This window comes from Gymnoscopelus microlampas (genome assembly GCF_963454915.1).
Source record: "Gymnoscopelus microlampas genome assembly, chromosome: 13".
In the NCBI taxonomy this organism is placed as follows: Eukaryota; Metazoa; Chordata; class Actinopteri; order Myctophiformes; family Myctophidae; genus Gymnoscopelus; species Gymnoscopelus microlampas.
This window is the reverse complement of record NC_139950.1, coordinates 8219732-8247637: the sequence shown is the minus strand read 5'-3', so window position 1 is coordinate 8247637 and position 27906 is coordinate 8219732. Positions and strand designations below refer to the sequence as shown.

The 27906-nt window shown below is 44.7% G+C and overlaps 2 protein-coding genes across 8 annotated transcripts in view; one reads left to right on the top strand and one right to left on the bottom strand.

The window, feature by feature from the left end:
- Nucleotides 1–4121: 4121 nt before the first annotated feature.
- mark1 (MAP/microtubule affinity-regulating kinase 1) overlaps nt 4122–27906 on the bottom strand; it is an 86787-nt gene continuing 63002 nt past the window's right edge. Inside the window, exons 7-18 of one of the 7 annotated variants that reach the window (XM_084076445.1) lie at nt 27056–27112; nt 25989–26225; nt 24715–24834; nt 21925–22024; nt 20854–20966; nt 20533–20731; nt 17873–18057; nt 15345–15439; nt 13756–13962; nt 12099–12350; nt 8072–8107; nt 4122–6970 (exon numbers count right to left, since the gene is read on the bottom strand). In XM_084076445.1, coding sequence (XP_083932571.1) covers nt 6613–6970; nt 8072–8107; nt 12099–12350; nt 13756–13962; nt 15345–15439; nt 17873–18057; nt 20533–20731; nt 20854–20966; nt 21925–22024; nt 24715–24834; nt 25989–26225; nt 27056–27112 — 1959 coding nt within the window. In that variant the 3' untranslated portion in view covers nt 4122–6612. Of the gene's footprint in view, nt 6971–8071; nt 8117–12098; nt 12351–13755; nt 13963–15344; nt 15440–17872; nt 18058–20532; nt 20732–20853; nt 20967–21924; nt 22025–24714; nt 24835–25988; nt 26226–27055; nt 27113–27906 lie in introns of all 7 variants that reach the window. The other 6 variants (XM_084076443.1, XM_084076447.1, XM_084076444.1 and 3 more) reach the window with 6 other exon arrangements.
- LOC311058916 (ubiquitin thioesterase OTUB1-like) lies at nt 23267–24076 on the top strand (the record flags this gene model as incomplete). Its single annotated transcript, XM_084076456.1, has 1 exon — nt 23267–24076. One exon carries the CDS (start codon nt 23267–23269, stop codon nt 24074–24076), a length of 810 nt encoding a protein of 269 aa, XP_083932582.1.

The window sequence follows — 27906 nt, the reverse complement described above, 5'->3', positions numbered from 1 at the left end:
ACGGCGCCCATTTTCAACCTTATCCTCCTACGATTGGTCCTCGCTAATTGCTCGTTATAAGACGGCACCGTTGCCGCCTGCTCACGCTGCGCCTCATTGGTGTGGCTTGTGGACAGCTCCGAAACCTGCCTACCAATGACATCATCAATGGGGATTCCAAGCTAATAGAGACTACAACCTTTCTATTCCTGGAAATAGAAGCCATTGTTCTCGCATTGACCCATTTAGACGGGTAAAGTATCTGTGCCATTTTAGATTTCTTTGGCTATTCATAAATAGCAGATATGCAAGCTCATAGCGCGGCACCGAGTGTTGTGCTGAGCTTGTAGATCTGCTATTTTTGAAAAATCGTGAAAATGTGCGCAAATCTTTGAATATAGATCTTTTAAAGCAAACATTTGTAAAATATTTTATTCCAGCGGGGCCTCCAGAAGCAAAGATTTGACTTAAAAATGTTTTTAAAAAAAACATGTATTCAAAGATTTGCACAAAATGTTAAAGATTTTTCAAAAATAGCAGATCTACAAACGCTGCGCTACAAGCTTGTATATCTGCTATTTTTGAATAGCTTTAAGTATAAAATAATGGTTATAGTAGCAAAAAATCTAAAATTACTCAATGGCCTATGTGTTCCCGGTCTTAATGGGCTAATATAAAAAAGAAAATTACCAACCCTGCCTTCCGATGATGTCACTGGTAGGCAGATTTCTGAACTGTCCACAGCTTTCATCTGAGACACAGAGTGAGTAACAGAAATGGTGGCATCTTGTAATGAGAATGATAAGGTTTAAAATGGCTGAAGTGGTCCTTTAAATTGGATGTGAAAGCATAACGGTAGAAGTTGCCGTTTTGTGCAAAGGGAGTGAAAGGGACTTGGGTTGAATCCTAACCTGAGAACTACAGGCGTTAATTTACCTCCCATTACGTTTCTCAAACCTTTTCCAGTGATATCGATGCATGATTGATGTGAAAACCCAGTACAAATGTGTGGCTCTCACGTTAGGATTAGGCCCCCGTTTCTGCGGTCAGATGTTTCTACTTGCATGACCAAGGCCTCCAGGCAGGCCGTCCCATCCTGATGAATGCAACACACGACACGTCCATGTTCATTAATCCAGCGACTCTCAACCTGAGGGCCGGGGCTCCACTGGTGGGCCATGAGGATATTGCCCCCCCCCCCCCCCCCCGAAACACTCCAAAATGCAATAGGCTCTATGCACAGCAGCCATATTGGAAGGAAATTGGGCCTATTCCTTGCTTCCTTCACAGGTGTTACCAATGACACTAATGAAGGCTCTGTTCCATTTTGTGTAGTTCTCAAACCTTTTAATTTCAAGGATCCCCATAACTCTGAGAGCGTACAAATGCAAACAAATGCATTTGTACGCTCTCAGAGTTACACATCCGTAAGGGGCCATTTGGAACCCCCTCAAAGAACCATGAGGGTCCCTGGACCCCACTTTGAGACCCACTGCTCTGTAGCAGAGTGTTTCCACTGAGCCGACATGCACAATATCAGCACCCTCACTCTGTTTGACCAGAATGGAACAGAGCCTTCATTAGTATCATTGGTAACACCTGTGAAGGAAGTAAGAAGGCCCAGTTTATTTCCAATTCGGCTGCATAGAGCTATTGACTGACTGATTCAAATAAACATGCTCTGAAAGCGCACGCGGCCCACCCATCTGACCACAACGCGGCAGCCTTTCTGCTGCCGCGTTAAGCGGTCAGCTGGGTGGGCCGCGTGTACCTTCGAGATTCTCAAGTGGGCCCTGATCCAGAAAAGGTTGAGAACCACTGAATGAATCCATTAACTAGCATTGGCCAGTAGTTTTTTCTTTTTGTGATTTAACACTGTTTATACATTTGCAGTCTCATTATATTTCTCAAGGGAAGATAATAAACAAAAAGGTACTTTTTAATCTATTTATTAACATGTTTAGATGAGGAAATCTGCCAAAATGAAATGTTTACATTTTTCTGTCTTTCCACTTGTAAGCTATAAATGATTTGTAAATGAAGATTTTGTAAGTCTAAGAGGGACCAGACAAAGTTCGATATCTGTTAGGGCGATTGCTACGGTTTTGAAATTATGTTTGTAAGTTTGGAAAAATATACCAACAAAAACGCGAGGGTCTACCTACAGTATATCCTTGCAACTTACATTTCTATTGTCAATGGTTTTTACAACATTTAAAAGTATTGAAAATGTTACAAATTAACACTGTTTTTCATAACGTAAGGAAAATACAAACTTTTGGGGACGTGTTTGGAAATATTTTCACACAACTTAAGAGAATTAAGTGAAACGGAAATACTAACCAAGGACAACAGTTGACTTTGACTAACATGTGTAATGCAAAATGTAATTGTGTCATCTTTGGGGGGAAAGTGATTTACTAATTCCATGCTATTTAGACTGAATAAAGGCTTACACCATTGCATCGTGTTAGGATGGCTGTTACCTCTCATCTTGCCTCAAATAGACAAGTAAAGTACTTCAAAGTTGTACTGTAAGTACAGTACTTGAGTAAATGTACTTAGTTACTTTACACCACTGGCTTTGAAGCAAGCCAAAGAGTCACTGCAATATACCAAGCCCAAAACCTCAAAGCAAATACAGTATTGTCAGCACACTATTTTTACCCTGGAACAAAGATGTCATCATTTAAAGCTGCAATGCAACTGTTTTAGTGAACAAATAATGTTTTGCGCCCAATTAATTCCTCCCCACACACATTTCTGTGTTGTCACTGCTGTACCCTACTGACTCGCCTGCCAGTGAGGAGCCCCCACCGAGAGGACTACTCCTCCCACCCCCCACTCCCTGCTGACAGGCGCCGCCCCAGCACGTAGGAGTATGTGTAGTGACATATATCACCCTCCCCGCCCGGCTTCCCTTCCCAGAACTCAGGGAACCCAATAATAAACTAGAAAAAGTGCTCCTCGGAACACAGGTCTCCGCCAGGTCAGGTAGGTTATTGTGGCCTCATGGTGGCGCTATAATAGGCCAATGTGAAGAGGGTGCCATTTGTTCTTAGGCCTTTCACGGCAATCGGACACTGCGTTCATGATTTGAGGCATTTTGTTCCAAAATTTGTGTTAAATTTGACCTGCTGGTGGCGCTATAACAGGCCAATGTGAAAAGGGTGGCATTTCTTCCTCGGCCTAGTGGGAATGTGTGTGTAAAAATTAATGGAAATCGCATGTGCATGATTTGAGGCATTTTGTTGTAAACGGACCTCTCCTGCAAACTTTGGAAGCCAATGTTAGCCAATTAGGATGGAATATGAAACATCAGACACATCCGTCTTGATAACATGATTATAGAGATCATGTTTACCGATTTTTATTTGGATGAAATCGGAAGGGGTAATATAAAAAAATGTGTTTTACATAAGTCTGCCTCCTGGTGGCGCTATAAAAGGCAGATGTGAAAAATGCAGGGCAAAGGTTGTTCCTTGACCTCTAGGGTGTGCGCAACTGCGCATACAAAGTTTTACACAGATCGGTGCAGTTATGGGTAAAAACACGAATCAGCCTGTTATAGCGCCACTATGAGGCTGATTTGAACATTTTCAAGTTGCATTTCTTCCTCTGCCTAATGGGAATGTGCATGCAAAATGTCTCGGAAATTGCATGCTGTGTTCATGATTTGAGGCATTTTGTTCAAAACGGAGCACTCCAGCAAACTTTGGAAGCCATTTTTAGCCAATCAGAATGGAATATGAAAAATCTGAAAGACCCACACACGGAGACACGGACGGACGGACAGGGGGCAAAACATACTCTCTCGCCATGCCTTTCGACCTGGCTGAGACTATAAGTAATTTGAACCAATCTGCATGGTAGAATAAATGTTAATGAAATACAACTAACACAAATGTGGTGGTTGTAGCTGAGACATTTGGGTCACGTGGGGCCGGTAGGACCACTACTGGTTGACATGAGGTACTGCGTGAAGCTCGAAACGCAAAATATCCTCTGCCCAAACAGGCTTTCTGTATTAGCAGTAGACGCAAGGGACCCGGGTTTGAGGACATGAAAGTCACGGAGTGCAGCTTTTAACGTAGCTGGGTAAATAATGCATTCGGACGGCATAGAAATAAAAATCTAATAAATACAAACAAATAAAATCCTTTTTATTTTTCTCCAACAAAGTGCACGCCTCAATTCTACAAAGCAGCACATTACAATGTAATGGAATAAATACAATAAAATCAGCTAAAAAACTGAAAAGAAAAAAAAACCTGAAAAAAATAAGAAGGAACACAAACAAGCGAGGAGATATACAAGTACCTGCACACTCACACCATTGCCAGGACTACATTAGTTTCTGTGGAAAAGCCTCGGTCTGATACACAAGTTGCGTCTTTCCCCGACGACTTGCTGCACTGCCGGGCGTGTTGGTTCGAGTCCTGTCCCCTCTCTCTCTCTCTAAAAAGGACCGCTTCGGCCATTTTCAACCTCATCTTCATATAACTGGTCCTCTCTAATGCTCATAATGAGATTTGTATTGATGCGAGAGAATAGAAACAGAAGACATTGCTCTTGCATTAATAGAAGAAGAAAAAAAAAGAAGAGGGTTGAAATCTTGTTTGAAATGAACCAAACCTGCCTGCCGATGATGTCACTGGCAGGCGAGTTTCTGAACTGTACGCAGCACAGCCCTCTGAGACACAAGCTGAATAAGACGGAAACGTCTTACAATGAGCATTAGTGAGGACCAATTATATGATAAGGTTGAAAATGGGTGGAATGGTCCTTTAAGCCTAATTTACGCTCCGTCGTATGATGGTGTCGAGAGCACAGCAATTAGCCGACCTACAAGCTCACAAAGCGTCGCGTCCGCGACGCTTTGTGAGCTTGTAGGTCAGCTAATTGCTAATTGCTCGCAGGTCAGATATTTTCAAACACAGGACACACTTATAGGTTTCCAATTTAAACCCAGCTTTTAATGTCATTTCGAACCTTTGAAACTAACATGAAAGAATGTTTGTGTGTGTGTGTGTGTGCGCGCTCTCTCATGTTCATACACATCGCTCTGGAAACTTTGTGCAACGGCAGCAGGGTCTCCATATCCCCGGACCCGCTGCTGCGAGGGAAAAAATAAAAAAAAAATAAAGTGAACATATTTTCAGTTTTAACTGAACTTACTACTCAGGTCTACATGGTGCAACTTAGTGTGGGTTTTTCTTTTTTTAATCTTCTTTCTTTTCTTTAGGCGAATAAAACAAGAGCAATATGACGGGTGGGGGGGGAAAAAGGCAAAAAGGGAAGTTTGAACACATCCCTCGATGTTCCACAAAATAATTTAGTGCTCCTTAAATAAAAATTCAAAACACTATTTTCATATGGTGACTCTTAAAAAAGAAAAGAAAAAAGGAATAAAAAAAAAAAGACGAAAACTCACAGAGCAAAAAGGATAATGTTCTAAGAGACATCAATTATATTAGGAAAAAAAAAAAAAAAAAAACGTCGAATCTGAAGAAAAAATAAAGACACGGTATTGACAATAAAATTCTGTACACAACTCAAAACCAATATACAATACAGTACCTGCAGATGTTAATGCATACAGTACAATTCTTTTCTTTTTTTGTTGGATTTCTTTTTTTTACTTTTTTACATAGCTCTAGTTATGAGATCCAGCCTGATCTATATATGGACTTAACACAGGTGGAAAAGCGGGGCTATTTTTTTAGTTTAGCGTTCAGTTATTTCTTTAATGAGATATTTCAGCGAGAGGAGGAGAGAGTAGGTCTGGTATTAAAAAGAGATGCAAAAACCTTATTGCCGGGATGATGATCTTTCCAGTTTGCATACTGCATTGTGTTACATGAATGAGTCTTTATGCCAACGAGCAGCGCTTAATGAGAGAGAGAGAGAGGGGGGGGGGGGGGGGAGAGAGGGGGGCAAGAGAGGGAGAGAGAGAGAGAGAGGGGGGCAAGAGAGAGAGAGAGAGAGAGAGAGAGGGAGACAGAGACAGGCTGAGAGCGAGAGAGTGAGAGAGATAAGCCTAATTTATGCTCCGATGTACGACAGCCTCTGACCTAAGATAGCCGATCTATATAAGCCCCACAACCCATTGTGAGCTTACAGATCGGCTATATTGAGTCCGCGACGCCACCGTGCGAAGAAGCATGAACCGGGGCTAGAGAGAGAGAGAGAGAGAGAGAGAGAGAGAGAGAGAGAGAGACAGAGACAGAGAGAGAGAGAGAGAGAGAGAGAGAGGGTTTGGACGGAAGATAAAGAGAAGATGGGGGGGGGGGTCAAGTTGTTTTTTTTTTGCTATCTCTCCGCCGTTTTTAGAGGTTTAAACCTATAGCAGTAACGTTAACTATCTCTCCAGTCGTGTCCACACTACCCTGTCCAGTACAGTACATTCATGGCCAGTATTGCACGCTCTACCAGCCCCCACAGTTTCCAACCCTGATGATTCTTGCTCGGTTTGAGGTCCTTTTTATCCGGTGTTGCTGAATCTCCTCTGCCTCGCTAGGCAGTCAAAAAACACTAAAACCCGGTTTCACGACGATGTCACGACGAAAACCCCCCCCGAGACCAGAGCTTTATTTCACTCCACAAGAGGCTCCCTCCCTTTCCAATCCGCCGTCACAGTTTGAGCTCATTGGCAATTTTGCAGGCAATATTCTTAAAGGCGATGGACGTGCCCGATATCCTCTTGAAGCGCACGCCGTTGAGCGAGAGGCGGGGCAGCTTGCAAACCTCCATCTCCCACTGGACCAGGTTGTCCGCGCGCGCGTCGCCATGCACGCAGAAGAGCAAGAAGCGTTCGCGCTGCTCGTAGTCGCAGCTGTTGGCGTCCAGGACCTTGCGGATCTCGCGCATCATCTCCGAGGGCTCCATGGACGACGTGGTCTTCATGCTCCAGGTGAAGCGCAGCGAGCGGGGCTTGGAGTCGCGGCCGCCGCCGCCGCTGCCGTCGTCCTTGGCGTCGCCCGACGCGCTCCTGTGGTGGAAGGTTGGAGAGAGAGAGAGAGAGAGAGAGAGAGAGAGAGGCCAGGGTGAGGGGAGGGGGAGAGAGGGAGATTCATAGAGAAAAAGATAGATAGAGAGGTTAGGTAGAGAGAAAGAGGGGAAAGAGAGAGATGTTGAGGGAGGCAGTGGTGGAAAAAAGTACTTAAATGTTTTACTTAAGTAAAAGTATCAATACTGCACTGTAGAAGGTACTCTGTTACAAGTAAAAGTCAGGAATTCACTTGAGTAAAAGTACAAAAGTATTGGTATCAAAATGTACTTAAAGTACCAAAAGTAAAAGTACTAACATGTTTGAAAATAGCAGATCTACAAGCTTGCATCGCGACGCGTTGTGAGCTTGTAGATCGGCTATTTTCAAATAGCCTAGGTATAGAATAGGTTTAAAGTGGTTAATGTATGTTTTATAATGTAATAATTTATATTTGCAAAGTAACTACTAACTAAAGTTTTCAAATAATTGCAGTGGAGTAAAAGTACAATATTTGGCTCTGAGATGTAGTGGAATAAAAGCAAAAGTATATACAATTGGAAATACTCCAGTAAAGTAAAAGTACCTCAAAGTCATTACATTTAGTTTGACCCGGTTCCACAGATAAACGGCTCGCACTGCGAGGTGTTGTGAGGCCATTTTCTTTCTTACGTAATGTTTGACATTTGGGCCAATTGGGTATTAAAAATGTCTTAGAGGTCATTCAATTGTCACTTTAGAAATGTGCAGATACCCGTATGCACTTTTACTGTGTGTTGGTTTGTTTACTGTTGAGTGAGAAAACAATGTTGCACATTAAGCTAATAATTTGGGTTACAGGCAGTGTTGCCAGATTCTGTGAGAGAAACAAGCAACCAGGTCTAGGAAAACCAGCCCAAAAGAAGCAACTATAGGCCACATGAGTACTTTAACATGTACATCAGCTATTTGAAAATAGCAGATCTACAAGCTCACAACGCGCTTGTAGATCGGCTATTTTCAAATAAAATCTTGCTGGGAAATTATAATAAGCAGATCTGGCAACCCTGGTTACAGGTTACTCAGTGAACGCTCATCTCGGTTTGAAAAAAAAAAAGTTCTCACCTTGGAGTTTCTGTCCTGGCACTGGCCTCTCCCTCACTAGGCACCCTGAAATAAAACCAGGAATACAACCGTTACACTCAACGAAACCAAAAGCATCTCCACCCCGCCACCGCCCCTCACCCCCCCCTCATCATCATGACCAGGACACAGCGAGGGTGTGGTCAAACAAGGCATCATGCCAGGAAAGAATCCACACTCCTTTGGGTGTCAGGGAGGGGCGGGGGGGGGGGGGGGAGGGGTCAGTCAGTGCACACAACGATTCCCCTTCTCCTTGCCACCCTTTCCTTAATCCTCCACTGGTCTGAGAGGAACGGAAAGGTGGGGGGAGGGGGGGGGGGGGGGGCTATATCAAATCTTAAGGCTGTTTCAGACAGGGGGAGCGAGAGCCGATCTCGCTTGTATCAGCGGGGATCGCCGCGATCGTTGACGTTTTGTCCCTCCCTGCGCGTAGCGGGGAAAAAAAAGCTGACCGCAAAAATCCAGTTCTCGCCGCCGGCCGAAACGAGCGCGAGAATTTCACGGGACCGCGCCCCGCTTGCCTCTCCCCCCCTCATAATCGCCCGTCTCTCGTCGAAAACGAATTACTAAGGCGCGTCACTCGCTCCCCGCCCCGACACGAAACGGCCTTTTACACAAGAGCCCCCCCCCCCGAAATTAGCTCGATCCCTTCAAGACGCACTGAGGGTGAGAGAGGAGGAGGAGGGGGGAGTAATGGAGAGGAAGGACAACAACCCGGTTTTTAGTGGCGAGAACAGGACAAGCTTGGCGGTTTGGTTGGGTGGGGGGACGGTGGGGGTTTCCAACTCTTGGTTTAGCTTCAGATGGGGAGTGGTGGCGAGACAGGGGGAACACACCGCACACACCCAGGGTGTCAGTAGACAGGGGGGGTGTCAAATGGGGCAAGTACGTAAGGGGGTTAAGGGCCATGGTGGGCACAGAGAGGTCTCGGACAAGGGGGGGGGGGGGCAGTCAGGTGCAGCAAGCGTTGTGATGTCCTACCTCTGAGTTGACCTGAAAGACAGAGCTCTATGCAGGGAGGGAGAGAAGCAGAGGAAGAATCATCACCGTCAGCTTCTTCTAGTGCCGGAATTATTTCTGGCTATGTGGTCCCAGTGCCAGAGATTTTTCAATTCATCTTAGATTTTCAAGTAGTCACAGAATTATGTTTCTCCAGTATAATCGATCCCCTGATGGGTGCTAATCACTGAGGGTTGCACTGTGTGGTTTCACAAATGTCAACGAGGTCTTCGCGACCTTGTTGACGTTAATTGTCTGATGTTGAAAATAGCATGTCTGGGCCAAAAATTCATAGTAAAAAAAAAGTGCTTTGGAGCCGAGATACAGCCTTTTTCAGTAATAAGTTAAACAAGGAGTGAATGGAGCATATTTTGGGTTTCTGAACATAAAAAAAAAGGAAAAAAAAACACGTTATTAGGCACGTTGTGCCATTGCGGTAAAACACGTGAAACACGTCAATGGCACTCAATGAGTTAATATTGCATCAAATTAGTCGAACAACTTTAGCCCTATTTTATACTTTGGTTTGGTTAAAATCACAACGCATCACGACGCCACGCGATGTGAGAGTATAGATCAGCTTTAAAGAAATTATATTGACAATTTTGAATACTTTTGGAAACATTTTAACACCACCAAATCTGTAATGGGGGGGAGGGATCATTCGGGGGTCCATGACATGAAAATATTTGAGAGAACCACTGTTCTACCGGATGGCATGAGTGTGACACAAAGAACTGACTATGTTATGAATAACAGAAGTCTTTATCCGACTGCTGCTGGGGCACGGCGGGTGCAAAAGAGTAGCAGTTGTTAACCCATTAAGATCCGGGAACGCATCCATGTCATTTTAGATGTCTTTGGGCTATTTTTGAATATTATATGTACATTTTTAACTCAAATCTTTGCTTCTGGGGGGTCCCTGGAACTACATATTTTGAGATGGGGGTCCGCAGGCGTATACATATCATTTTGGGGGTCCTTGACATGAAAAAAAAGTTTGAGAACCACTGATATTATAGCAACAAACTGTTAGGAAGACATTTGTAGAATCCCAGCAATGATTTAAAGAGTTAAAAATGTTAAAATATATTCAAAGATTTGGACACATTTTCACGATTTTAAAAGAAAATAGCCCAAAAGTATAAAAATAACGGTTATAGCTACAAATCTAAAATGACACGGTATGCGTTCCTGGATTGAATGGGTTAATGTGAGTCAGTGGAAACAGAGCCAGTGGAGAATGCGTTTCAAACAGACAGAGAGACAGAGTGGGAGGGACAGTAATGCTGCCCTTGGCTGCAGCACAATGACTTTACATTGCTCAGTTCAATACGAAGAATGGCCCCATCATTAAGGGCTGAATCCATAGACCAATTATTTGTTTACCAACATTGAGACCGGACGCACAGGTGATTGTTTCATGCAATCAATTCCAAACATAATTGTTTCTGGGGTGGCGCTGGTTTCGGTTCATTCAATCTCCTCTTCTGTGTTGGCTAGTGAGGCGCGTCCTAGCGAGACCTGACAGAATTTGGTTTCATTTGGTGCCGGCCTGCGCGCGCATACTGGTTCTTATCAGTGTGAAGGGGTTAAGGGGTTACCTGAACAGTCTCAGAAGTCACTTATCATCATTTACAGTGGTGTGTGTTAAACTCTTCTAAAGAATAACAATACGGCACGCAGAGAACACATTGAATTCCTTAAAAGAATATCCCACTGTAAAAATATGTTTGTTTTCAGTCCAATTCTGAATTATGGTGCTTTTCTGTCTGACCTACAATACCCAGAATTCACTGCAACGGCTTAGTTCTCAGCAGTTCTTGGGGCCGCTGCCCCCTAGTGGCCATCTGGTGGCAGAGGCTGTAGTACATGTGTCTACTGTACGTCATCGGTTTATGTCACATTGACACTATGGTAGAGGTTTGGGCTGTGTTTGTACCTCGTCATGAACTCCAATTAGTGAGATATCTTTAATAGTAGCTACAAATGTATGTGTGCTAAGAGTGTGACTGTGAGAGCCGTTTCACCGTGTAATGTACATTAATGGGGGAGTTCTGACCATTATTTGGAGTGACACATCACAGCAATGTAACTGCACAACCCAAACCTCTACCAAAGTGTCATAATACTTTAAGGCAGTGGTTCTGAAAGTGGAGTCCGGGGACCCCCAGCAGTCTTTGGGGGGGTTCCAGGGGGTCCCCAGCAAAATGCTTTAAACGTTGAGTATTCAAAAATAGCAGATATACAAGCTCACAGTGCGAGCTTGTACATCTGCTATTTTTGAGCATTTTTGAAAAACCTTTTATTCTTTTTTGAATAATTTTGATTTTTCTCTTACACACCTCTTTTCTTCTGGGGGGTCCCTGGCACAAAACATTTTCAGATGGGGGTCAGTGGCCAAATACATATCAATTTGGGGGTCCTTGACACGAAAACGTTTGAGAACCAGTACTTTAAGGGACAACCACACCACAGACATGGTACACAACATCTGTGTAATAGCGAGTGTGTCCTCATGGACACGTGTGTATTAGTGATGTGTGGGTCGGGTTTTTTCATGACCCGCCCCGCCACGGAACCCAACCCGCCTCAACCCGCCCCGCGAACCCATATATAAATCTATGGCTCAACCCGCCCCACGACCCGCGGTGGGAAAAAAAAGATAATCATCATCATAATAGCTCAGATTTATATAGCGCTCTTTTAAGTACCCAAAGTCGCTTTAAATATTAGTAGAACAACATTGTCATGGGCTAAATAAACAAGCATGTTGTTCAAAATAGTTTTTTTTTTGCGTGTGAGAGCGGCTGACCCGCTCACCCGCAGCCCGCATAATTGGCTCTGAAATCCTGACTCGACCACCCGTGCCGCGGGTTGACCCGCGGGTTACGGGTCAGCCCGCTCATCACTAGTGTGTATAGTGACAGTGTGTGTGCAGTGAGCGCACAGGAAAAGGTCTAGAATAGACCACAGAGCTGGCCAGGAGGACAGCTCCACCTCCACTGACCTGCGCACAAACTTGGAGGTGATCTTGCTGATGATACCAGTGGAGGTGCCCCTGCGCTGCTGGGCCAGAGCCCCCGTGTCGTGGGACAGCGTGGGCGAGGCGGGCGGCCCGTTGTACGTGGCACTGCGGCGGTCTCGGAGCTGCGCCCCGTGGAAAGTGCTCCGACTGGTGGTCCCGCGGGGGAAGCGGTTCTTCTCCGGCGTGCTGATGCTGTGCGCCGACGGAGACGTAGACGGACCTCGCGGAGACGAGCTGAGAAACAGGGGAAGAACAAGGCCAGAGGTGTAAAGTAACAAAGTACATTTACTCAAGTACTGTACTTAAGTACAATTTTGACATATTTTTGAGCGGTGCAACCGCTCCTATAACAGGGTTTAGGACCCATCCGTGGTGAAAGTTTTTCTTTCCGTCGTGAAAATGTGTCTTTCGCTGTGACACCATGCTGTGGAAAACACGCCCATAGGCTAAGCTTTGCGGGACGTGCTGTGATTGGCTAGCGAGACACATGATGAAATTAACTTCAAACTTCGCAGACGCGCTGTGATTGGCTAGCGAGACGCATGATGAAATTAATAATAATGTAAAAAATGTAAGCAAGTCACTTCGCAGGACGTGCTGTGATTGGCTACCGAGATGCATGATGCAATTAATAACTCATAAATAGCACCGCTCACTTCACACTGGGTGTGATTTTTACTTTACTTGAGTATTTCTTTTTACTTCTAGTCCACACATCTCATCTCAGAGGCAAATATAGTACTTTTACTCCACTACAATTATTTGACAACATAAGTTACTAGTTGCTTTTCAGATATAAATTATGATATTATGAAACATACATTAACCACTTTAGCCCTATTTTATACGTAGGCTATTTGAAAATAGCCGATCTACAAGCTCACAACGCGTCGCAAGCTTGTAGATCTGCTATTTTCAAACATGCAAGTACTTTTACTTTGGGTACTCAAAGTATATTTTGACGCCGATAATTTTGTACTTTTACTCAAGTAACATTTTGAACGCAGGCCTTTCACTTGTTGTAACAGAGTATTTCTACTATCGCAGTATTGATGCTTTTACTTAAGTAGAAAACGTGAGTACTTTTTCCACCACTGTATTCTTAAAAAAAAAACGGATTATGACAGAGAACCAATGACTTGACAGTAAAGACCTATACATATACCCAGTCATGGGGTTCTACATGTATTCCTGTGGTGGAAAAAGTACTCAAATTATTTACTTAGGTAAAAGTACCGATACTGCAATATAAAAATACTCTGTTACAAGTGAAAGTCCAGAATTCAAAATGTACTTGAGTAAAAGTACAATAGTATTGGCATCAAAATGTACTTAAAAGTACCAAAGGTAAAAGCACTAAAATATTTTCAAATAGCAGATCTACAAGCTCACAACGCGTCGCATCGCGACGCGTTGTGAGCTTGTAGATCGGCTATTTTCAAATAGCTTAGGTGTAAAATAGGGCTGAAGTGGTTGATGTATGTTTAATAATATAATAATTTACATCTGAAAAGTAACTAGTAACTAAAGTTTTCAAATAATTGTAGTGGAGTAAAAGTACAATATTTGCCTCTGAGATGTAGTGGAGTAGAAGTAAAAGTATTGGAAATTGTGTGATCCCGCTAAGGCGGTCCCGTACCTGGATTTGAGCTCTGTGTTGTCATCTATGGGGGGCAGTGTGCTCTTGGAGGGATGCCCTGATGCCGACATGGACTTGGTATGGCGGGGGCGCGTAGAGGTCAGTGCAGTGGATGTGGTGCTACCAGACACCTCCGTTAAACTGGACAGACAGACAGACAGACAGGTCAGTGCAGTGGCTGCAGTGCTATCAGACACCTCCGTTAAACTGGACAGACAGACAGACAGACAGACAGACAGACAGACAGACAAGACAGACAGACAGACAGACAGACAGACAGACAGACAGACAGACAGACAGACAGACAGACAGACAGACAGACAGACAGACAGACAGACAGACAGACAGACAGACAGACAGACAGACAGACAGACAGACAGACAGACAGACAGACAGACAGACAGACAGACAGACCGACAGACCGACAGACAGACAGACAGACAGACAGACAGACAGACAGACAGACAGACAGACAGACAGACAAGACAGACAGACAGACAGACAGAGGGAAGGACAAAGCAGGTGAACATGAAAAGATAGCACTCACACAATCACAAGACAATCCTACACACTTACTGTGGGTTTTTGTACGCCTAAAGCAGTGGTTCTCAACATTTTTCATGTCAAGGACCCCCAAAATGTGTATGTATTTGGCCGCGGACTCCCCATCTCAAATATTTTGTTCCGGGGACCCCCAGAAGCAAAGATTTGAGTTACAAACGTTCGCTTTAAAAAAAATATATATATATATTCAAAGATTTGCACAAATGAAACGTGTTCTGAGCTTGTAGATCTAGAGTTGGGTGGACTGGTCTTGTGTACAAGCTTAACCCAGTTTGATTTTATGTGGACCGACTGAACCGATAAATGTCACTATGAGACGTGCTGGCAATATAACAAAACAAATAGCCTACAACAGCAAACGTTGCAGACGACGACACTGCTAAATTCATCCTGTATTGCATTAAGCAATATGACAACGTGATGAATTGTTTGCTTCCTAACAGAGCTGTGCGCCAGCCTTAGTTGGAAATGGACATCACATATCGGCGCACTGCGGAGGGGTCTGTAGGCGACGAGACGTTATGATGTAGTGCATATTGGGCCCGATTCACTAAGCAGTTTATGCCCATATTTTGAACGTACCGGCGTTTATACAAAAAATCCTACGTTAGGTGTCTGATTCATCAAAAAAAATAAACGTGAATTTGGACGCAGGCTTTCTCACGTCTGCTCGGAGGCATGACTTATGGGACCAAAGCTTGCGTATACGTCAGAATGCCTTATTCTTCATCAATTTCAATAGTGCCAAACCTCAAATAAAATATGCATGTGCCCAACATTTGTCAGCTCAATGAGCTGACAAAGGTCAGCAGGTAGTTTCATGAATGTATGCATATATAGACAATATTTTAGAAAAACTTAAAAAACCTATTGACCAAATTTGCCACTTCAGCCAAAAAAGGCCCTTTGGCTAGGATACGGTAAGTGATATGTTTTTGGTTAAAAAGAAAATCACTTACCCTACCTTTAGCTACATATCTATTGGATTAAAGGACACTGCTAGATGTGTGAATGTGTGCACTTACCTGCTGTCTTTGCCATTGGGAATAGCAGAGTAGCGTTCGGTGGAGGTTCGCTCACACACATACGTGTTCCTACGAGTCATCGATCCATTCGTCTGCTTGAGAGATGGAGAGCACTGATTAACATAACATCACTGAGTTTTAAACGGTGTGTGTGTTTATGGAGGGTACATCTCAAGCACTGTTGATTTCGTCGACTAAAACTATGATGAAAAATGTTCGTCGACTACCTTTTTTCACTGACGAAAACGAAATAAAAACGAAATAAAACTAAGCTACAATGACTAAAACTAAGACTAAATATACTGAGAATTTCGTCAACAAATAAAAACTAGACTAAAATGTTTGTGAGGGACGAGTGGAGAAGAGATCCAGTAGAACTAAAAGACAAGTCATTTTATGTTTGGTTGCGCTCGGGTGTTGCACTCTGAAAATAGCAGATCTACAAGCTCACAACGTGTCGCAGCGCGACACGTTGTGAGCTTGTAGATCGGCTATTTTCAGCATGCAACCAAGTGTAAAATCAGCCATTACGACGCCATCAAGGCACCGCCTTGATGGCGGTGCCTTGACTAAAACTAGACAAAAAGTTAAACATTTCAGATGACTAAAATATGACTGAAACTAAATGGAATGTTATTTAAAAGACTGACTAAAACAAAATCAAAATCTGCTGTCAAAACTGTCAACACTGATCTCAAGTATCCTATTTGATATTTGCTCACTCCTCATGTGAACTGGAAGTTGTTCTGGGTCGGCCATTTTCAAGGTCGGCCCAAAATCTCTTCTTTGTGCTCAGAGTGGTGAGGAGGGGAGATCTCTGGGGACCTAGGGGCTCTTTTTCACAACAAGAACTAAGTGGGCTGTGGTCATTCTGGCTGTGTTCTCAGAACTCAAAATAGCAGCTATACTTTCACTTTTTAAATGACACACACACGTGTTTTTTTTATGACACACACACAGGTGTGTTTCCGGTTTAAATCTGCCGCTGCTGAACTGAACAGGAACCAGAAAACAGGCACGCCAGCTCACAATGCGTCGCATCGCGATGCATTGTGAGCTTGCAGATGTGCTATTTTCAAAAGATTTTTTATACTTTTGAAAACTTGTGAAACGGGACATTCTGCTTAATGAGTAATTTTACTTTTGGTACTTTAAGTACATTTTGATACCAATGCTTTTGTACTTTTACTCAAGTCAATTTTGAATTCCGGACTTTTACGTGTAACAGAGTATTTCTGCATTACGTATTGATACTTTTACGTAAATAAACAATATGAGTACTTTTTCCACCACTGCACAGAGCCTACATGAGAGCAGCCTTTGTGGAAGACTTTCAGCAGAATGGCAATGATGTGAATGACTCCGGCACAACATTTGACTAAATTGAACAAGGTGGCCGAGAAGTGGGCATTAGTGCATGCTTTTTTATATTGTTGCTGTCGGGCAGAAACCTCTTATCTCCATACTCTAACATTTATGTTTTTTCGTAAATTACAGCGTCAAAAGCGCCAAAAGTAGCAGATCTACATTCGCGCCGCGTTTCGAGCTTGTATATCTGCTACTTTTGCCGTTGTTGAATTTGAATCCTGAAAGGTAACAGTTTTGGACATATGAGGTTTCATGAAAGGGGCGTAATACTTGTGTCCCTGTGAATACAAGGCAGCAACAGGTCCAGCTGCACCGCTATAATCAGAAACAGACATTTCTTCAATCACGTGTCACTTCAGAGGAAGAGGACGACACAGATTGTCTGGTTTCCTCTCTCTGGCCTGATATTTCCTCACTCCTCATATCCTCATTTGAACTGGAAGTTCGACCGCCATTTTGACATGTCATGCCAGGTCTCTTATGAGCTAGGAGTGAGGATTAGGAGGCATTATGTGAGTGTGTACACAGAGGAAGGCTTTCAAAGCTTTCCTCCGTCCTCCATTTGCTTGCGTCTCTCCACACATCCTCGGTGGGAGAGACGCGAGGAAAGGACGCAAGCGTGGGAAAACGTGGACGCAATATAGGCTCTATGCACAGCAGCCATATTGGAAAGATATTGGGCCTCCTCTTATTTCCATCACAGGTGTTGCCAATGATACTAATGAAGGCTGTGTTCCATTCTGGCCAAACAGAGTCAGGGTGATGATATTGTGCATGCTGACTCACTATAGACACTCTGCTACACCAGCGGGTCTTACGGTGTGGTCCAGGGACCCTCATGGTTCCCTGAGGGGGTTCCAAATGGCGCCTTACGGGTGTGTAAGTCTGAGAGTGTACAAATGGAACCAAATGGACCCGTAAGGGTCCATTTGGTTCCATTTGTACACTCTCAGAGTAATGGGGGTCCTTGAAATTAGAAGGTTTGAGAACCACTGTGCTACACGAAATGGAACAGAGCCTTCATTAGAGTCATTGGTAACACCTGTGAAGGAAGTAAGGAAGAGGCCCAATTTCTTTCCAACATGGCTGCCTGTGTGCATAGAGCCCATTTCAGAGACTCGAGACGCAACCGAGTGGACCTCCCACTTCCTCCTCCTCACCCCCACGGTGCTGGCGGTTTTCTTCCTCTCCTGCACGCCGCCTATCGGCGAGGCGGGGACGTCTCCTTTCGAGGTGTTGAGCTCCAGTCGGCGGGCTCCCTCCCACTCCTCGCGGTGGTCGCTCTCCACGCTCAGGGCCTGGCCGCGCTTCGAGTACGACACCGTCGGCGGCACGGACGGACCCACTGCGGAAACGAATAGCAAAAAACGCAGTACATTACAAGCTGAAACCACGGGGTGCACACCGTGTAACCTGTCCATGTTCAACATTGTCACCGCATCAACAACTACAGGGTTCCCAGTAGAGAGAGAGAGAGAGATTAGAAAACAAACTGCAAAGAAATTAAAGGTGCTGAGGTGTAAGTGATATTTTTTCTTGTTAAAACAAAGTGCTTTGTTAAAAAGTCACAGCTCTATATTCTGATAGTAAATGGTAAATGGTGCATTTATATAGCACTTTTATCCAAAGCGCTTTACATTCACCCATTCACACACACACACATTCATACACCGATGGCAGAGGAAACCAGGCAAGGCACCAACCTGCTCATCGGGAGCATTGGTGACACCTGTGAAGGAAGTAAGAAGAGGCCCAGCGTCTTGCTCAAGGACACTTCGACACTAACTCTGGGGGAGCCCGGGATCGAACTGGGAACCTCGCAAACCTTGCGGTCCCATTCCGGCCGCTCTACCCCTGAGCCACTGTCCCCCCCCAGTAATAATTGATATAGAAGTGTCTGTTCAGTAACTGGGGTCATACAAAAAGACTGACAGGATCGAAAAGTCAGTAAATGGGGTCTCCAGCTCTTTATTAACCCATTGAGGCCTGAGGTTCCGATTCTGCAAAATGTCTTCTAAAACGGTTTTCTGAAAAACATATGTTTATATATCAGTGGTGCTCAAACTTTTTCATGTCAAGGACCCCCAAAATGATATGAATTTGGCCGCGGCCCCCCCATCTCAAAATATTTTGTTCCAGGGACCCCCCAGAAGCAAGGATTTGAGTTAATGTTTGCTTTAAAAGAATATATTCAAAGATTTGCACAAATTTTCACGATTTTTCCAAAATAGCAGATCTACAAGCTCGTAGCGCGGCACTCGGTGGCGCGCTACGAGCTTGTATATCTGCTATTTTTGAATAGCCAAAGTGCAAAATAATGCTTTTTAGTGACACAGATGCGTTCCAGGTCTTAATGGGTTAAACAGAAAACCACCAATTTAAACCAATCAGGAGACAGAACCCATGTACTGTCTGTTGACTAAAGAGCTGGGAGAGACGTGGAGATCATTGTTACTGAACAACCACTACAGCAACGTTTACTCTCAGAATATAGCGCTGTTCTAACACTTATTATAACCAAAAACATGTATCACTTACAGTACCTTTAACAGTGTCCCTGGTAAGCCTGATAAAAACGAATGCATCATGCCAAGCCACTCCAGTCCAAGCCAGATTTCACAAGTCAGTATATATTATGTCTAGACTAGTTTAGAGACACTATGCATCAGGAGTTTGTCAAACACTCCTAAAGGGTAGAGGACAAGGCAGTTTGTCAAACACTCCTACAGGGTACAGGACAAGGCAGTTTGTCAAACATTCCTAAAGGGTACAAGGACAAGGCAAGCATGTACAAAGCCAGGCTTCAGTATTATTCCCCCATCATGCTTGAGGGTGCTGTCCTTTTTAAGAAGCTGCAGGGAGGCAGCCAAGCCAGCAGATGGCGCCAAACACAGTGAGCTCACATGAAATAGGAGGAAGTTGCGACAGGAGGACTAGTACAGTGCTGAGAATGGACCACTGCTTTTTTTAAATGTAAATTAGGGGTGCAACAGTTAGTCGGACTAATCGATATAATGGATTATATATATTTTTTCTTAATTGATTATAATAAAAAATAATAGATTTGTGGAGAAAAAATAAAGTGTACCTTTTTGTCCCTGGTTAATCAAACACAAAACTATTCGATTCTTTTCACGTTGATATACAAAAATATAAAATGTTGCTTGTTCACATTCTCGACTACTTGATAAGTAATCAATAGATGAATCTCTAAGAAAATTACCGATAGTTGCAGCCCTAATGTAAATAGACAAGTAACAACTACGGTTTGGGTTCAATAAATGTGCTATTGTTCTTATCTGGGTTTTATCACATTGTTGTTGGTGGTTACCAATGATACTAATGAAGGCTCTGCTCCATTTCGTGTAGCACAGTGGTTCCCAAACGTTTTTTAATTTCAAGGACACCCATAACTCTGAGAGTGTACAAATGGAACCAAATGGACCCGTAAGGGTCCATTTGGTTCCATTTGTACACTCTCAGAGTTACACATCCGTAAGGGGGCCATTTGGAACCATGAGGGTCCCTGGACCACACTTTGAGTCCCACGTGGTGTTTCCAGTGAGCCAATACATGCACAAACATCAGCACCTTGACTCTGTCTGACCAGAATGGAACAGAGCCTTAATTAGTATTATTGGTAACACCTGTTAAGGAAGGAAGTAAGAAGGGCCTCAATTTCTTTCCAATATTGGCTGCTGCGCATACAGCACTATTCCTTCCAGGTTGACTTGAGAGAGGGGCAACTCCCCCCTAATGCTGCAAGCACCTTCAAACAGCACTCTCACGAGCTCTGGGAAAGGACGAGAGGTTACTTTACTTGGCTTCTCTACGACACCACCACCATCACCATCATCATCCCCACCATGATCACTGTAGCGCCGCTGCTTCTGGCTGGCCGACACGCTGCGCGTCACCTTGGGGTGCGCCGGCGAGATGCTGGAGCTGTTGTTGATGTCGCTGTTGGGCCGCTGGCGCTGCCCGAGGCCGCTGGAGGGCAAGGGCTCGCTCCCTTCAAACTGCAACGCACACACACACACACACAGACAGAGGAATGTGATGACGAGGCGCGGTGATGTAACAAAATGCATTAGCGGTAATGCCATCAAGGTTCCATTTAAGTGTTGCTCGAGATACTGACCTCTGGAGCTTTTCTTCCCAGTAGCAGGTACGTAGCCATTACCTCATCGTACTTCTGACCCAGCAGAGACTCTGTGATCTCAGCCTTCGGGAAGCCCATGGTTACCATGAGCTCTGTGGACACGAGACAAGAAATGCGATTGGATCAGCGCAACGAATAAGAGCCGACGTGTCGGCCTTTATCCGTCTGCCTTTGTTGACCACATCGGTATCGGAAGGTGTGCAGCCGATATGTCCCGATTTTTTTTTTAACACGTTCAGCCTGCCGGTACCCAATTTGGCCAAATCGGCGGGCTCTAGTATTGAATGCTCAAGGAGTATGCTAAACCACTACACACACACTGATGCTTTAAAAATGTACTTAACCCATTAAGACGATTCTACAAATGTCTTCTAAATCCTAACAGTTTTTTTTTTAAATACTTATGTTGCTATGTCAGTGGTTCTCAAACTTTTTTCACTTCAAGGACCCCAACATGTACCGTAATTTTCGCACTATAAGCCGCACCTGAATATAAGCCGCAGCAGCTAAATTGAATGATTTGTACATATATAAGCCGCACGGGACTATAAGCCGCGGGTGTAAAATCCCTAGATTTAGGAGGTCCCCTAGTGGCCGTTAGCTATAAAAATCCATAGATAAGCCGCACCGTTATATAAGCCGCAGGGTCGAAAAATGGGAAAAAAGTCGCGGCTTATAGTCCGAAATTTACGGTATATGTATTTGGCCGCGGACCCCCATCTCAAAATATGTTGTTCCAGGGACCCCCAGAAGCGAAGATTTGAGTTACAAATGTTCACTTTAAAAATATATATATTCAAAGACTTGCACAAATTTTCAAGATTTCTCCAAAATAGCAGGTATACAAGCTTGTATATCTGCTATTTTTGAATAGCCAAAGTGTAAAATAATGCTTTTTAGCTCAAATGAAAAAGTGACACAGATGCGTTCAAGGTCTTCTTAATGGGTTAAAACTGTTTTATTTTTTTAAACAAAGCGTTTTCTTAGTTTTATCCTTAGATCTTTTTACTATGCCTTGAATGTGCGTGGTGTCACTGAAACTTGTCTCACCTATTCTGGAGGTATCATTGAAGTCTGTCTCAGGCTCGATGTAGGGTTTTAGGTCATCCTCGTCGTGGCCCACGTTCATCCAGTGGTCTTTCATGATTTGCTGATGGGGGCAAAAAAAAAGAAGCTAGGAATATAGATACAAGGAATAATACTTCAGGGATAGATTGGTGAGAATAATTATCACCAATAGTAGCAAACTGAGGTGATAACAGCAGTGAGTAAAAAGAGGAAAATGAAAGGTGAAGGCATGCATATATTGGACATAAAAAAGACAATAGCAGTTTTATACAAGTCATTAAGCTACTAATATAGAGGGTCATGTTTGCATGTTTGGACTTGGAACAGCTGAAATAAATAATTTATCAGTATTGCGATATTAACATTGCCCATGTGTGTACTATACTGTACACTGCACATGGAACCAACAAGCACATCATAGTCAAAAGGGACCGCGTGGCTCCCATTAGAACTCTGACTTCCCACTTGCCCATACCCAGGGTGGGGTTGGCGAAAGGGCCTACTCTGTGTGGAGTTTGCATGTTCTCCCCGTGTCTCCTAGGGTAGTTAATACCCTCACAAAAACATGTAGTAATCCTGGTCGCTATACCGCCTCCCCCATGACAGCCGGGGCGCCTGATGGAGGGGAAGGGAACTGGTTGGAATAACGTGTTCCTTCCACGCGCTACGTCCAACCAGGGAAACTCCCCCCTGTCAGGTGACAAGAAGGTCAGTTGGCTCTCATGCACTGAAGGAAGCATGAGCTCGGCCCTGGCCTCCCTGGCTGTGGGGGATCGGTGTAGCGCTGGTGTAGGGCTGGTGTAGCGCCCAGGATCACTTAGGAAATTGGCACCGGGTGAAAAAAATGGGTTACAAAAATCGTGGGATAAAAATTATAGATAAAAAAAATAACTCTGACTTCATGAGCCCATTCCATGACATCTTTCATCTATGACACGTCTATGACGCGCGACTCCATATTTAGGCGAGGTTTCAAGAACCCATGCCGACCGCCATCGACTTCCATGAGAATCACCACGCCCATTTGCGTTCTGATAACGTCTTCACGTCATCGTTAATAAGTTCATGACAACCGAACCGATTTATATACGATTAGTAACATTCAAACCAGTCATTCATTCCCGAATGATTTAGCTGCGCTCGATTGCCAGGCATATCCCTATCCCAAACATTATTTAAAGAAGCTAATCGAATCATGCCGACTTCAGGATCCACATAGGAATTACGTGGCTCCAATGTGGATTTGGGACTTCATGTTGGCCAGCCTGTGACGTCAGTCAGAAAGTATATGTATAAACAACAGTACGTATAACATTATCTAAAGATGGCCGAGGAGCCGCAGGAATCATCGCAGATGGAGGGGCTCAGCGTCTTCGAGTACGACAAGGCCATCAACGAGCAAGAGGACAGAATCAAGGAGGACATCGCCAACAACAAACCCTTGGTGTCGGAGAGACTGGAGCTGTCGGTGCTGCAGAGAGAGTACGCCCAGGACGACACCGTCTACCAGCTCAAGATCCAGGACCTGCACAGGAAGTACTCCCACATCCGGATGACGAGGCCCGACGGGAACTGCTTCTACCGGGCCTTCGGCTTCGCGCACCTCGAGGCCCTGCTGAGCGGCCCCGCCGACGACCTCCGGCGGCTGAAAGCCGTGGCGGCCAAAAGCAAACAGGACCTGCTCGACATGGGCTACACCGAGATCACCATCGAGGACTTCCACAAGTACTACATGGACGCCATCGAGCTGTGCGAGAAACGGCAGCGGCCGGGAGGAGCCCTCCGGGAGCTCCTGGACGCCTTCAACGACCGCGGCGCGTCCGACTACGTGGTGGTGTACCTGCGCCTGCTCACGTCGGGCCACCTCAAGCGGGAGCGCGGCTTCTTCCAGCACTTCATCGAGGGCGGGCGCTCCGTCGAGGAGTTCTGCTCGCAGGAGGTGGAGCCCATGTACCGGGAGAGCGACCACATCCACATCATCGCGCTGGCCCAGGCGCTGGACGTGCCCGTGCTGGTGGAGTACATGGACCGCGGCGAGGGCGGGACGGTCAACCACCACGTCTTCCCCGAGGGAAGCGAGCCGCGCGTCTTCCTCCTCTACCGACCGGGCCATTATGACATCTTGTACAAGTAACGGCTAAACCGCAACCACCCCCCAATCGTCGCCCCCTCCCTCCACTGTAGACCAGTGGGTCTCGACCTGTGGGTCGGGGCCCCCAGGAGGGTCCCCACATGATTTTGAGGGGGCCCCCGGATGACAGTGAAGCGACAATTTGTGAAAATAGCAGATCTACAAGCTGTGAGCTTATAGATCGGCTATTTTCACAATATTTATCTGTAGAACCGTAAATGTAACGCCTCAAATATCATTATTTGGGGGGGGTCACGGCCAGAGAAGGTTGAGAACCAGTAAAAAAAAACAGTCATGATGATGATGCGTAGATCTCTGTACGAAGGTTACAGTTATTCAAGAGGAAAAATGTACAATGTATGATACATAGCTCCCTTATCCCTCCAGGTTTCATTGAGTTTTATAAGAGATTTATATTTAAAATTAAAATAAAGAAGTATAAAACGTAAAATTTAATACAACTTTGTGGGGGTGGTTACTACGTTGGCCTGCTGGCGGCGTGCACAAGAAGATTTGCGCTGATTGGTCCATAGATTGTGAGATTAATTCAACACACACACACACACACACACACCCTCTTATAGACGGCTAGACTTGGCTTGGCTTGTCGTTACAACAGGCCGTGCATGTTTGGGGATTACCTCTAAACTGCCTCGTTTGACCGGGTTGAGGACCAGCAGCTTCTTGAGCAGGTTTTCACAGTCTGTGGACATGTAGAAAGGAATGCGATACTTCCCCCGGAGGACCCTCTCTCTCAGCTCCTACACAGCACAGCACACACAGGGATAGATGCATTAGGTTACGACAGATGAAGCCGCTGCAGAAATAACCAACATTTTAAAGTCTGAATTCTGAACGTTGCAAAATGCACATCTTTTTTGTTTTTTAACTTAATAGCTCTTATTTTTTATTTTTGGGGGTGGCCAAAGCCGAGTGGGTAGAGAGGTCGTCTAGTAATCAGAAGGTCACTGGTGTCCAAGGGTTCCTGAGCAAGACACTTAACCCCTAACAGCTCCCTGTTAAAAAGAAAAATCCTGTTTCAGTCGTCGCCAATAGGCTATACTGTATGCACAGCAGCCATATTGGAAGGAAATTGGGCCTCTTCCTTACTTCCTTCACAGGTGTTACCAATGATACTAATGAAGACTCTGTTCCATTTCGTGTAGCACAGTGGTTCTCAAACCTTTTAATTTCAAGGACCCCCATAACTCTGTGAGTGTACAAATGGAACCAAATGGACCGGGTCCATTTGTACACTCTCAGAGTTATACATCCGTAAGGGGCCATTTGGAACCCCCTCAAGGAACCATGAGGGTCCCTGGACCACACTTTGAGACCCACTGGTGTTTCCAGTGAGCCAACATGCACAACATCAGCACCCTGACTCTGTCTGACCAGAACCGTAATTAGCATTATTGGTAACACCTGTTAGGGAAGTATGAAGAGGCCCAATTTCTTTCCAATATGGCTGCTGTGCATAGAGCCGTGAACAGAGCAGGGCAGGGATTTCATGGCCGCCATTAAGGCCGTGGCCCCTGTGCCCCTCGGTTTAGCCTAATACCCCTCAAAATGATATGTATACATATCATTTTGAGGGGCCATTCCCATCTTTAAAAAGGTCTCTAGAGTGACTCTGATTAGTCCAGGGCTGAGCATATTAATGTTTTCAGGGTTTTCTATAAATATAAGTTATTTGTACATACCAACAAATACTAAATTAACTTATTTCACTGATAGCTATACTATGTATTTTAAATTTAAATCAACTATGTACAGTATTAACACTTAAATTCAATTCATTATTTCCATGGGGAAAAAAATGTGTCCATTTGTCCCAAAAGGCCTGCTGGCCTTGCCACTAAAATGATTAACTTCCAGGCCTGGTATTGAGACAACAAGCCCAAAATGTCCTCACCTTTAGGTTCTGTCCATCGAAGGGCAGTGACCCGCTGACCAGCGTGTAGAGGATGACGCCCAGGCTCCACACGTCCACCTCGGGCCCGTCGTACTTCTTCCCCTGGAAGAGCTCGGGCGCGGCGTAGGGCGGGGAGCCGCAGAACGTGTCCAGCTTGCTGCCGATGGTGAACTCGTTGCTGAAGCCAAAGTCGGCGATCTTGATGTTCATGTCGGCGTCGAGCAGGAGGTTCTCCGCCTGTACCGGTCAGTCAGGAAGAGAGAAGACTTAAGGAATTAGCCAATCGGGAGAAAGGATCGTGGAGCAGGGTTCTCAGGCTTTGCTCAGAGTGCAGATCAGATTTTTTTTTTTCATATGATCTTTAGGACTGACTGCCCACACCGCTATTAACACATTCCCTGCCATTGATGCAGATCTACGTCGTTTCAAATCCAACGCTTGACTGCCATTGATGCATATCTACGTCATCCGTCGTGAAAATTTGTCTTTCGCTGCTTTGCAGGACGTGCTGTGATTGATCTAAAAGCTTGTGAGCTTGTAGATCAGGGCTGGGCGATACGACTTCAAATCAATATCACCATTATTTAAAAACTGTGACGCGTTCTGTGCTTGTAGATCGGCTATTGTTATTTTTGTACAACAAAGTATAACACGGTTGTAACTAATCGATTTAGTCGATATTATTAAAAATGTATACAAAATTTCTGTGACGATTTGTTGATATATGAGAAATTAAAAAAAAAAAATCCCCTGAGACCCTGCTTGTCGATTTATGCGATTAACCTACATGAGCGAGATGAAGTCGGTTTTTGGTTCTAAATATCGGTTATTTTTGGTTAATTGCCCAGCCCTATTGTAGATCATTCCTATTTTCGCCGTGCTTGTAGATAAGACACGGTAGAAAGGCAGAACCTGAACACGGATCGGTAGCCAGAGAAGCTTTTCCAGTTGAACAGGGATGTTGTTGGCCTGTGTGTGGACGATACCCTGGAGAGCAGTGACAGCATCTTTTCTAAGCAGACATTGATCCACAGACAGTTAAAACTCTGCACTGCAGTGACTCTTACTTTTAGATCCCTGTGCACGATCCTTCTCTGGTGGCAGTACTGCACCGCCGACACGATCTGAAACACACACACACACACACACACACACACACACATACTGTAAACCAGTGGTTCTCAAAGTGGGGTCCGGGGACCCCCAGGGGTCCTTGAGGGAGTTCCAGGGGGTCCCCAGCTAAATGGTAGATAGTTAGGAACCAAATGGACCCGTGTACACTCTCAGAGTTAAATTAACATTGAATTTGGGGTCCCAGAGATAGAAATGCCATTAAACGGGGGTCCGTAGCCTAACGCGTGTCAAACTGGGGGGTCCTTGAAATTAATATGGTTTGAAAAATCACTGCTAGAGCCGTGAAAATCTTGGCTTATGGGGGTCCCTGAGGCATATCTTTTGAAATGGAGGTCTGCGGGTTAATAAGTGTCATTTTGGGGGTCCTTGACATGAAAAGGTTTGAGAACTGCTGCTGTAAACATACACATGGAATAAAGCTAAATAAAATCTCACGAGGCCGGGTCCTGATCTGTGAATTGTGAAACAGCAAGAAAAGAGACCCCCCACACTAGCACTTTGTTTCCTAAAGAGCTGGCACGATATGTCAAATTATGATGTTTAGGCATTATCTACAGTAATACTAATTAAACGTAAGTTCTTGCTGTTCTTACATACTGCCAACCAGGTGAAGAAATTGTAGATTGAGGCTTTAACCGCTTTTTATCAAATGTCCAAGACCATTAGGGTTTATGGAAGATGCCTCTGAACATGTCATTCTATTGTTTGACCACTTCAAATAGTCTTGTAACACACACACTGTAGCTCAAGGCTTAGGAGGAGCTTGCAGCTGTCAGAGCCCTGA